General features: G+C 38.4%; 1 protein-coding gene across 1 annotated transcript in view; it reads left to right on the top strand.

Moving 5' to 3' along the window:
- The window catches only part of QPCT (glutaminyl-peptide cyclotransferase), a 75,559-nt gene that overhangs the window by 55,825 nt on the left and 6,149 nt on the right, over positions 1-13,585 (top strand). Inside the window, exon 5 of the mRNA XM_072409223.1 lies at positions 10,477-10,576. Coding sequence (XP_072265324.1) covers positions 10,477-10,576 — 100 coding nt within the window. The remainder of the gene's footprint in view (positions 1-10,476; positions 10,577-13,585) is intronic.

The following is a 13,585-nucleotide window of genomic DNA, read 5'->3' as shown; positions in this document are numbered from 1 at the left end:
CCTCTTTGGATGGACAGAGTTTTTTATGTTCTAATGATGTCATAGTCAATGAAATTTTAGGGGAAGTTAGCCAAATGTGTCCCTCACTTGCACTTGCATATTTTTGGTTTTGTACACCTTGCTGCTCCAGAGAAACTGGAGTTCAAAGAAGAGAAGCAGACAAGGTAACATAGTATGACAGTTATTGATTTGTGACAGGTATATATACATTTAAGGGCCCCACCCCCACACGTAGACGCACTTTCTTTTGAAACAGCAACGCTAATGTTGTATTTTTATGTTTTTAAATTTGTGGCCCCCATTTTCTAAAATTGATTAAAGCAGATATTTTGATAGTTTGGTTACTTGTAGCTTACTAGTCATTATGACATAGGGTTTCAAGTCATTATGACATACGGTTTAGGAGATATGAAGGTTTGTACACACAAAAATGTAAGACTGCAGAATATGACAAGCATAATTCACACACACAGCTATCACAATGCTGCCAATTATATCATACAGTTATACCCACTCAGGCGGATACATTTTTTTTTTTATAGAAATCCTAGTTTGTGGTATTAGATGGGGGCAGAACTGCTTGTGTGCCACTCCCATCAAGGCTGAACTGTGTGCTGAGACCCCCCGCCCACCTCTCATCGGCAGCTGCAATCCTCTGAACGGATGACAGTTGATCAGCCTTAAGCTGCGTACACACTTCCAATTTTTATCGTTGGAAATGAACGACGAACGATCGATTGGGCAAAAATCGTTCTTAAAAAAAGTAACCAACGACGCCGACGAACGAGGATAGTCGTTGGAAATGAACGACCGGACCGGTGGATCGGATTCGACGACGATCGTTGACCATCTATCGTGTGTACGGTCGTTCATTGATCGTCCATGGTCTGAGCATGCGCGGTGAACGAACGTTCGCTCACTTCCTGTGGTGCACGTCACTTCCTGTATCGTTCAAACGATCGCATCTATCGTGTGTACAATATCTGCGAACGATCGTGTCGTTATCTGTATGTACAGGATCGGTGCTATACGATCGTTCGCAGATATCGTGCAGGATCGTTCGTCGTTCGTTTACCAACGATAATAATTGGAAATGTGTACGTAGCTTTACCCTTGCAGGGGTGTTTCAGCAAAACAAAAAGTCCTTGAACAAAAGAATAGCCTTCAGGCTAGCAAAAAATGAAGGATTGGAGCTGGCTTCCAAAAAAGCACTTGAATTCTCCCGGTCAAAGGCACGGGGAGTCTGTCTCACACATTCACAGCCCCCTGCTGCTTAGGACCAGGTGTGCTAAATAGGCTTCAGGAAAATGTGGAACCCGGATTTGGGAATCTACCCCACTCTACTCTTGCAGATTCCCAGCAGATCCAACACATTTTAAACAACCAGCAGGGAAATCTAGAGCTTCCTGGCAACAAATCTCTGCTGGTTCTAGTAAAAAAATCGAAGAAATCGTGGTCCCGTGGTCAGGACTTTTCCCAGTGACACAGGTGCCCTCTCTGTCCCTGTGTTACAATACTGAAGAAAAGTAAGCGGAGTGAAAGATATCTACTAAATCCTCCAGTGAGGAATATATAAAGACATGGACATTCCTCGGTTGCCTAGTTGGACATCACTGTCAGTAATTGTACAACTTTCAGACTATTTTTGAAATCAATTAGAGTGCTAAAGCACTAGTTGAACTTTAGAACAATAATCATAATGATTTATCCTAATAACTAACCTGTATCTGTATTAGTACCATGCAGGATGCATAATATGTGTTATAGCATTATGCATTTGTATTTACCTAGGTGGGGGCTCTTGGATTATTGTCTTGGTCAAAACATTCAACTTTTTCCTTCAACATAAAAAAATGTCCTAACGTTTCAATGCTATGTAAATACATTAGCATCCAGTGGATGTAATCAAAATCTGCATAAAAGACTTAAGGATCCTAAAAATTCCCTAAATGTCTATAGTTGCTAATCCCGATTGATATATTTAATATAATTCCAATCTCACCCTGCAAAGAGTCAATTCAAAAAAATTGGATATATTAAAATATATTTCATTTAACAGGTACAAAGAGACAAATATTTCAGGATATTTCATTTTATTTCTTATTAAAATATATATTTATACATTTCTTATGTATGGGTGACCTAAAAAAACACTTGTTCTTATGTTACTTTGACAAACTTCTTCATACAGGAGCTGTCATGGAATACTTTTCTGTCCAGCTGGTGTCAAATTCAAACTTCATTGAATTTTAGCAGCACATGGTCTGCCAGTCTTCAAGATGCATTCCCCACTGTCTTCTGTAGTTATTTGAGCTGGCCATATCTCACTACAGGACACTAGTAGTGTAGAGGCTTTGCGGAAGAACCACAACCTTAAGCAGGATGATATATATATATATATATATATATTTTAGCAGAATATTATCTCTGAGCCAGGCCTATCAGTCTCTGTACAGAGGAGCTGACACTCTAATGTCCCCCCCCCCCCCCCCCCCACATTATTATTTTAGGATACACAAAGAAAAAATGATTGGTTTATTTAGGTTAAATGTAAAATGTGTGGATGTAAAATATCATGCTTGCCATTTTTTGTTTTTTATAACTTTCCTGTGATAATAATCTATTAGATGATCAAAGTAAATTTATTTCAGGGTATTCAATGTATTAGGAAATAATGAGAAGTGTTTTCCCATGGAAAGTGATCTAAAAAAATAAAACACTGATTAATTACCTTTTTAGATTATAGTTTGTATTTTATTTTTTTTAGCACTTAAATAAATAAACATGTTTATAAATCTTTTTTTGTGAGTCTGGATAACACAAAATCCAGCCCACTTTATTGATTCTGCAGTAAAGGATTAAATATAATATAAATAACAATCAATATATAACACTTGTAGTTATCTGTTTCTGCAGGAGTATATAGGACTATATATATGCTATATCAGGTTTACTTTACTGAAAAATGGCTGCTGGACTCACAGGAGATGCAGATATCCTGTATGGTGCTGTTTTAGGTTCCCTTTTACATGGCATAGAAGCATTGTGTTCCACTGTGCTGCTATAGAATACATTTTCTGAATGCTCTAACAGGTTTGCAGTCCATGGAGATTATTAAACCTTTACCCCTTAATGCATTTACTTTATACCTGATGACACTGGGGATTAAAACCTAAATTATTTTTACTGGGAATTCTTCAACAATTGCAGGATTACTCTTCCTTGATGGATGGGGAATTGCTCACATCTCAGCAACTAAATATTATAGTCACATTTTCAATTTAATGGCTCTTTTAACAGTGACACAATGTTGTTAGCTTTTGAAGTGTTAGAGGACTGTTTAAAAAGTGTGAAGCTTCAAGAAGAAATTATTATAGCATAATTAATCCAGTGTTTCTATAAACTCATAGCTTTAGTGATTCATGCTTTCACTGACCTACATTTACAAAGCACACTGTTACCATAGAGATTAATAAAAGTAAGTTTGTAGACAAGTGCTACGTGTAATAATTGTGTTGTAGTAACAATATTTCACATTAAGGGGTCTGTTTATAGAATACAAAATCTAACATTCAGCAGCATTCCTTCGTGGAGAATATTTCAGGTCCATGTGTTTTAAATAACAGTTATTGATCTCCCACCAGAGAATCATGCTGAGTGTCAGATTTACTGCTTTAGAAATATAATGAAGTTCTTGACCTGATCTAGAAAAGAATGACTTACATGCTATGAAACGTCCATGCTATTCCACATATTCACCCTGAAGTTCAGCACTCTTGGGACATGGTCTCTCAGGTTACTTTAGGGCTTCCTAAAAAGATTCTGATGACTGCTCACTTAAAGCAGAACTAAAACAAAACAAAAAAAAACTCACTTACCTTTACTTATGCAGATCCTTTGATTCCTCCGGAGCTTCCCTAACCTCCCTGGCGGTCTGATTATGTCAGTATTTTGAAGTCAAAAGCGGTACATTGTTTTGCATCGAAATTTGTTGTTTAATATTGTAGGCCTGTAAGTTTTTAGGAATAACTTCCGGGTATGATAAAGTTTGAAACACAAATCATTAATTATAATATGATAAATAATTATAAGTAATAATTATAAAAAACAATAAAATATTATAATAACAATAAATTTAATTTATCAATTTAATCAATCAAAAACACTGAAATTTGTCCAAACAAAGGTGCAGTTTTATTTTTTAATTAGTAGACACTGCATATTGGTCTAGTAGACATCCCCGGTATGATAAATTTTGAAACATGGGACTGCACAAAGTCCAACATCACACGACGTAAGGACAGTAGAAGCTGGTTTCCGTTCTGATCTTCTTTGCACTGTCATGTCTCTTTGAGCAACAAACCACGCACATCCTTATAGGTGCTGACTGTAGTCCACGAAATGATGACCACTCAGGCGTTCTGGGTTGACAACTCCAACAGAGCGACCTCCAGGTCTATTCACAGCTATTGATGGTGTTTGGTGGTTCAGGAAAATACGTTCGGAAACTTTCCAAATTAAGTCAGAATGACTCACAGGCTTGTCACTCTTGTCACTTGTTTGAAGAGAATACCATTCCACAAGCATTGCTCAAGAAGATACCTGAAGATCTTCTTGTAATACTTCTTTTGCTGTTTTCTCATTGCTGGGTAGAATGTCATTGCTTGATCAGCTCTGTTGACACCTCCCATGGTGTTATTGTAATCTATTACTACTTGTGGCTTCATGATTTCTTTCTCACCTTTTGCTCGTACCATAACAGTGGAGGCATTATGGACTGTACTCATTAGGCACACAACTTTCTTGTCACGCCATCACAGGGCCATCATTTTCCCTTTCTGCCAGGCAACCATTTCTCCTGTCTTCAGCTTCCTGTTTCCAAACATTGATGGCATATTGCGCCGGTTAGCCCTAACGGTTCCATAGGCATCTGTTTTGTGCTGCAGAAGAAACTCATAAAGTTCAGAAGTATAAAAGCTGTCAGTTGTGACACAATAGCCCTGATATAGCAATGGCTCAATAAGTGGGAGAACAGAAGATGTTGCCATTCCATAGTTGCTGTATTTTGGATTCAATGTTGTTCCTTTTGCAGTATATGAGACTGAATTCCAAATGTAGCCAGTTGACAATTCGCACAGCATGTAGGATTTTACTTCTAATTGTGCTTTCTTTGATGCAATGTATTGCACCCAGCTGAGCCACCCCTTGTAAGCCATTATACTTTTATCTATGCTGATGTCTCTTTCTGGCACATAGGTCTGTTGTAAATTTTTTAGAATCATTTGAGATACTTCCCACATTTTTTAGTTTTGGTGCATGATGAGTAGTTTCATCAAATTCTTTGTTGTTTGTGAGGTGTGAATATTTCATGATCAGGGTAAATCTGTAGTCTGACATGACTGTGCCAAAGAATGGAGTGGCAAGTAAGTTTTTAGTAGACCAATACCACTTCTGCAGGAGTTTCAGCAACTATTTTTTCAATAAAAAAACCATTAAAAAAAACATTTTCCAATAACCCATTTGTCAGAAATAATTGTAGGTATGCCAAGGGGTCGTCACGTTCAGCATCTATTTTAATATCAGGTGCTCCAGTAAATGGGATTCTTGGGGGCACTGCCTGAGCCTTAAGCTACGTACACACGTCAGATTTTTATCGCCCGATAATCGGCATCGGCCAATTATCGGGCGAAAATCTGCCGTGTGTACAGTCGGTGTCGTCCATCGTCCGGACGACAGCCGATCGTAATGAAAGTGAAGGGGAGAGCGTGCAGCAGGGTGCCGCTCCGTCGCTCTCCCCCTCCCCTCTCCATAGAGCATGAATGGTGCTGTATGTACAGCACCGTTCATGTATCGTGCACTCCCTTGTCGTTGGAAAGGATCGTGAAAGATCCTTTCCAACGACAAAAATTGGCAGTGTGTACGCAGCTTAACTAAGGTCAATAGAGCACCAAGTTCGCATATCACTGACCTCAAGCTCAGATTCATTGCTGTGTTCACTTTTTTTGTCTGATGACAAGTTTCCTGGTGAATCACTATCGCTCGATTCCACAAGTGATTCTTAATCACTATCGCTGTTTTCTAGCTGTTCGAAAACAGTTTTTACGCTATAGAGACGCCTTTTGAAAGCCATGGATGTGGTCAAGTTTCCAGTCAGAAGTCAGGGACATGTATGAGGAAATAAAGAAAAGGTCATGAAAAGTTCAGGCAAAGGTCAGACAAAGGTCAGGGCTGGTAGTGGACAAACAGTAAGTCAGGGCACTAAACAAAGTTTTTGTATGCACTTACAGATAATCTTTTATATTTATTGATTATTTGGATTTATTTTTTATCACTTTATCACTGTGATCAATGTGATAAAAGCGGATTACAACGTAATCTGCTTTTAAATTTCCCACCAGGCCACGCTTCCCCAATGTACCGGCGCTTCACACATCACATCGATCCCGCCAGGTATGCAATGCTAGGGGACACAGAAGCCGCCCAGGATCGTGGAGAGCAGGAAGAATTTTGTCTAAAGTATAAATTTTGGTGATAGGTCTGCTTTAAGTACTGCTATGCTACTGTCACTTCTGAATCATTAAAAACTTTTCTACATTTCAATACTTAAGGTTTGGAAACAGAAAATAGGAATTAGTCAGATATAGTAAAATCTGGTGAGTATGGTGGATGGTTTATGTTCATACCCCAAACTTTGCAAAACAACCATTGTTTTGTAGGGTGTGTGATCAGCTGCATTATCTGGCAAAATAGGACACCATTCTGCAGCTTACCTTACCATTTTTTCAAATTCTGCTTTAGAACAGAGTAGTTTACTGCATTAACTGTTTAGCCCTTCTGAACAAAGTAATCAAAAAAACATTTTATCCAAATAGACTATGGCCATAACCTTGATATTTTTGGGTCATGAAGACCCGGGTGTCACCACTACAAGGCCTGTTTTTTGGTCTCTCAATCATAGTGATAAAACTTTCATGAGTCATTCTAAAGAATTAATACTAGATCACTTGAAATATGGCAACATGAAGTTTGAGGTGTCCATGTCTCAGCAGCATTGAAACGTTGCAGCACTCACTTGGCGATGAACAAGGAATGTGGCATGAAACAAACGACCCGTCCCGGGGGATCAGATTGGGTGACGATTGTTCGCTATCTATTGTGTGTACGGTTGTTCAGTGATCGTGGATTGTTCTGTGATACACTTTCTCCTGTACATTCACTTCCTGCATCATTCAAACGATTGTATCTAGTGTGTGTACATTATTAGTGGATTATACTTGAACGATCGTATCATTTCATCATGTACAGAATTGTGCACAATATGATCGTTCAAAATAATCCTGAATATTTGTTGTTCAGTCATTAATCCTTCATTTTCTAACAACAGGTATTGCATGTGTGTACGTAGCCTAAGTCAGCTAGGGTTTATCCAGATTTAAAGATCACCTGGACAGGCATTGATTAGGGTTACCAAGTCATGCAGGCCCAGTCTGAATGTCATATATAGTGTATAATGTACTGCGTGAAATGCCAAGAATCAGTGGGGCTAGGTTAAAATAGTGATAACCTAAGCACACCTCCTTCTGTGATTTGCCAAACATGAATGATTCGAAACATCTGTCACGCACAGAGAGACAGGACCACTAGGGGTGCTATGGCTTGCACGGGTGTGGTGTGGGCTCTGACAAAGGGCCAAGGCGCAGAGTCTAAGCAGTAACCAGGTTTTCTCCAGAGCCTCTGATGGTGAGGACGTTATGCCCCTGGTTACTGCCAGGTTGCGGTCCTTGGGCAAACCAAGGTGGGCAAATCACGGTAACAAATCACAAAGCAGAAGGATAGTCGAGGAAAGCGGAGGTCGAGGCAGGCAGCAAGCAAGAGAGGTCAGGTCACACGCCGGGGGTCAATTGCCAGGGATCCAGGAGACAGACACCAGTGACACGGGCTACTGCGGGCACAGGGAACACAGGAGACACTTGAAGCAACAGGAGGCACAGGTAATAAAGGCTACAGACTATCGTAGCAAAATAGAGTGAACATTCACACTTATGTTCTCTTTTATTACCAAGTTTAATGCCAAAAGGTAGCTGAAAGGTATCATATCCAATATTGTGAAAAAGAAAACACCCCCTTCATTTCTAAGGCTTTGACTTCCAGGACATCACAAAAATCATTTGTTTCTTTACAATTCTTAAAATTGGTAAATACAGCCTCTGTAAAATAACATTATTTATTTAACAAAGACTAGGTCAAACTGTAGAAGCAGTATGTGAAAGTACACCCTTACCATTTCCATAGGAATTAGGAGGGTAAGTAGCAGCCAGGTGCTGTTAATCTAATGCGCTTGATTATTTGATCATTAGCAAGTGTGACCACCTCTATAAAAGCAGAAGTTTTAGTAGTTTTCTAGTCTGAATTATTTTGAATGTGTTATTATAATGCCAAGGAGTATTATCAAATACCAAAGTATTTAAAGTGTCAAATGTAAGGCTATTTTGCTAAATCTTGGCCAAAATGAGTCATTGGTATGTCACGTATATATATTTTGTGACAGTTTTTATAAATAACGATGGGTCAAATTTAAAGTGTACAAAGAGAGATAAGACAAAGGCTTCCAAGAATATATAAATTAAAGATTATACTATTTTTTAATAATAAAGACAGATAGATAAAACAATGCAATAAGAAAGAGTTAAATTTAGAAAAATTACTTAGCTGCAGAAGTGAGTTGCATTTAGCCAAGGAGTCCCCCAATTTTATTGGCTTGGCAGATGATCAAAAAACATTTAGCATGCAGTAAATTTTAGTTGAGACTACTTGAACTTCAGGAACTGAAACAATGACCAGTGCTTGACCAGTACTGATCAATGATCATCCTTTAACCTTTACCTAATAATGATGCCAGTTAAAGGACAAGCTGTATTCCTTTAGGATGACTTCATAAAAGGTATACATATATGACATATACATACATATCACAGTACATACTGGTAAAGCATTATTGTTGGTGAGACATTATTGGTATTAAATAAAACTGTATTTACCCATCAGTCATGCAAAAAGGACAGTGATCCCGAGCACACCAGCAGATCTTCAACAGAACAGTTGAAAAAGAGAAGAATCAAGGTGTTGCAATTGCCCAATGTCCATTGTGTGCGAGGATAGTCAACTTCTCAAAACCTGTCACTTAGAGACAGGCAACCTTCTGGGAAGGAGTAGTAAAACAAGCAGGGAACAAAGCATCTCACGTTCGAGGAAATCAAATGAACATGACATAACTCTGTGTTCTATCATAAAGCCAAAGAAATATAGGGATGGGGGAATTTAAATGTGAACACACCCAGCAATAGTCAAGAAAACATATCCATTCCTAAACCGTAAAATACACTCCCAGCACAGGATAGCTTCAATTACACATTAGGACAGAAAAAGGTACAGAGCTAAAGATGGGGAGTGGAAGACAGGGCTACCCCAGTTAGCAGCCCCCATACTACTCAGTCACTAACAAAATCTAAATATTTTTAAATATGACAGATCATGTTGCGTGGTCGTTGAGGGTCCATGGCACAAGGCCCGGAATTCCATGGACCGCGAGGTCTGCCTCAACCGGGTTGTTGAGCAAGATTGAAAAACAAAAGGTTAAGCTTAGCTGGAAACAGATTCTGAAAATCCCAAAATCCTGATAACATTCCTAATACTTCTGTTCTAAACATTGTCTTTGGTGAGAAATAGGAGTTGTATTTGAGACTCATGGAGCATTAGCACCTCCTGGTGAGAAAATATTTGGATAAAAAGATCAGTGCAAATGTCTTGTAGGGCTTTGGTAGAGGCGGAAACCTGTTGCAGGGTGCAGCATAAAGATTGGAATTTGGCATTACAGCTAGCCTTTGATATTATATTCTAGCTCCTGCCTGGTCAGTAGGGCTCTTACGTGCTTCTTCCAGTGTCAGTCGTCACTAGGCTTGTGGAAGGCCTCAGAGAGAAGTGAATCCCCTGAAGGGGGGGGGGGCTAGAACAGGGCTGTGAATTGCCAATTAAACCTGGGATACACCATGGCTGGTGGTCTGGGCTCCAGGAATGTTTAACCCCCCAGCTTTGTGGCCTGGGCACGCGTTGTCTGGGGAAAACACCCCACAATATTGTGAGAGGCTGATTCGGCCATACTGGTGAGTGTCTCAGCATTTGGGCCCTGGCATACTGAAATGGTCACAATAAAAAAATTTAAGTGGTGTAGATTTTAAACAACTGCTAATTAGATTACTACTAGCCAGTCCATTTAATTCTAATCGACAGATGTATCCCCCCCAAACACACACACACCAAATTCTTAGAAATGAAACTGCAGTGTTTAGGCAATGAAGCCCCCTGAATGCTGTCTGTTATCCTTGAGTATGATTTTACTGTTTTATTTAGTAAAATAATCTTACAAGTGTGCGTTGTGTTTTTAGTATTAGTTAACAAAATACATTTTTTTTTCTTTAGGATTTGTTTGTTTTACTTGATTTAATTGGAGCTCCAAACCCTGTTTTTCCAAACTACTTTCAAAATACTATTCGCTGGTATAACAGACTTCAGTCTATTGGTAAGTGTTTAGTTCTATAAAGTAATAAATAAACTAATTTTAATCTATAACATGATATATATGATAATATATATGATAATGATAGACGTGTATATTAAAATTAAACTAAAAAAACATAAGCCATATTTTCAAGACCAGCTTTGCACTTCCAAAAGGTTGGGACCACATCCAACAAAATTTCGGAGGATTAGGGGTACAAAGACAAAAAAGCTATTTTCCATGTAGATGTGAATGCTACAGAAAATTTAAGCTCAGATAGTTTTAGTACAACAACTGCCCTCTTTTGCTGAATTTCATGTTGTTATTCTCTCTGAATTATTCTGGTATACAGTAGATCATTGCATATATACTCTTCCAAGAGGTTGGACACTATTTAAGGGCAACCTTAAGGGTAAGGGCTCTATTTATAAAACAGGGAATCTGACATTCTCTCAAACATGGATGCACAAAAAAGTGATTAAATATTTTTTTCTGTTTATTAATTTTGCAGATTGTTCATAGTAAAAAAACAAAAAGAAAACTGCATTTCACTTTTTTAAAAGCATTCTCAATTTACCATATTTTTCAAAGGCGTCTAAACCTTTAGCACAGTAGTGCCTTATTTTTACTGTTTTACATGCTGTTTGCTGAAGATAGCAATCACCTATCCTAAAGCTCAATGCTATCAGCAACTCAAATACTGCTACAGCTGTTTCTACTTGATTCACACTAACTAAGTGAACTTTTATTTCATTAGCTAGTACCGAAAGATATTTTTGTTTGATTGAAAGTCTGAATTAAAAACGCCTCAGTCTCTTGCATGTCTAAGCATCCCAAATTGATTTAGTTTTGCATTTGAAACATTGGAACATAACAGGCCATTGGACAGCTCTGCTAGGACACCTCTTACCAGCTCATCCTGATGAAATCCTCCACTTCTGCAGAAAATCATTTTAGTCACTAGTGCCAATCAGGGCTGTAGGATACTGCTGATTTTCATTCTCTCATTGTTAGCAGGGTCTCATGAATAACCTGCTTGTTTGTAACATCTGATTGCTCTCTGCATATTTTGGTCTGTTTTCTTTTTAATGTAAGCATTGTGAAAAGATTTGAAAAAGTTACCAGGCTGAATCTAAAAGACCAATGCTGGCCACAAAGTATGGCAGTACTGACTAAGTCCCAAACTATGGACTATTGTCCCAAACCCTCTTTTGACTTTTATTTCTGACACTACAAAATTCATCTGGGTCTTAGCAGTTATCCATCTAGTTTTAAGGGTTTATAACTTGTATCTAAAACCTTTAGGGGCTCTCATAAGAAACCTTTTTTTACTCCTAATGTCTTTTGTCTCCTATATCTGAATGTGAGTCTTTGCTGGAGCCCCCTTGGTCAATCTGAATGGGGCTCGGATGCATAGATTACATCCAAATTCAGCAAGCAAATTGTTTTGGCTAAGTCTATACACACTGTCTTACCAGCATTTTACCTGAGCATTTATTCCAATGGGAACATTCACACCAAAGCTTTTTCCTTATGGAATTGTTAAAACACCCAAAAATTCCTTCAAAAAATGTTTAAAAAATGCCTGAAAACGCTTTAGTCACCCAAAGTGTTTTTGGGCAACGTTTTCCCCTATTTTAACTCTTTTCTGCCACATATCTTGGTTTGAAACATCTTTATAAACACTTAAAAAACTCAGAATGACCCATTCAGTGTTTGAGACACTCAAGTTTGAGAAGTTAGCCACATCTAACAGCAAGTTTGTAAACATCAGTTTTAGAAAATACAAGTTCACAGATCAGCTGTTTAGAAATTAAAAGAAGTCGAAGGACAGCCTGTATAACAAGTGGAAATGCCATGACAAGGCCTTTTCTGTCCTTAACCACTTCAACATTTTTTACACTTTTCAAAAAAAAAAGTGGAAAAAGGCTCAACCTCCCCTGTGGTTAAGACCACCTCTGTCCTGGTGGCATTGTAAAGGGCTTACCTGGTTCCCACAAGCTTGTGGTGTCCTCTGGCAATGCCTGCCTGGCATCCGTGTTCCCTGGCCTCGCGTACCTGGTGTAGTCAATGGGACGTGTGAGCGTGCGGTGTTGGTGTGCGGGAGGGCTTGTCTGGCAGGAAATTTAAATGGAAATAACCACTTTGACATTCAAGAATACATATTCAGTCTGGCAGGGAGGTTAATAGGCGTATTGAAAAATTGAAGCCCTCCATTATTGTTATTGACCTGGTTTACCAAGGCCTTGGCAAAATGTGCCAGTCTTGCACCAGGAACAAGCTCTAGAGAAGCTCCTTCTTGATTGATCTAGTTGACTGTTTTTAGTGAAATATTTGTCCCAAAATGACTTCTGACTTCAAAGAAGTATGGCGATTTACTCAAAATATGGTGTAAAAAGAATAAGTTGAATAAGTCAAGAAGCTCGGGGTAAGGTATGAATCAAACCATACACAGAAAATCAACTCTAAACTATCTAAAAATCTATTTAGACTACTTGTAACATACAACAATAATATATTAACTCAGTGACTTTATTTAATGTGATGCTTTATGAATGGTTCTGCTGTGGTCAAGAGTTACACATAGAATCACTTGGTCAAAGGAGTAAAGACGTTGCTTTTACTTGCCAATTCCAGTCCACTCCCTCTCTGACCTTTTTCCAAACACGTCTGTCTGTTTTAACTTTCTACCTCCCTCCATTTCCTGACAACATTGCTTCCCCTCAACCATGTTTAGCCATTTGGAAACAAAGACTAGTTTACTGACATTTAAAAAAAAAAATCCCAGTTACTGACTGATAAAGCCACTGGCAGTTAACTCTTTCACTTCCATGTGGTGGCTAAAATGTTACTGTTTGCTAGAAAAAAAAAACAAATTGCCTAAAGCTCCTGGTAAACATTAGCAAGTTACACACAAATTATACAACGCATCAATAGGCGCAAATTAGCCATTATTTGCTCTGCCAGTATTACTATAAAGGGGTTTCCATAACTTGATGATCCCTTTATAAGGCCTTCATTTTTCAAGAA

The sequence above is a fragment of the Pyxicephalus adspersus genome, chromosome 4, assembly GCF_032062135.1.
Source record: "Pyxicephalus adspersus chromosome 4, UCB_Pads_2.0, whole genome shotgun sequence".
Taxonomy (NCBI): Eukaryota; Metazoa; Chordata; class Amphibia; order Anura; family Pyxicephalidae; genus Pyxicephalus; species Pyxicephalus adspersus.
The sequence above is the reverse complement of the archived record's forward strand: the minus strand, read 5'-3'. Positions and strand labels throughout refer to the sequence as shown.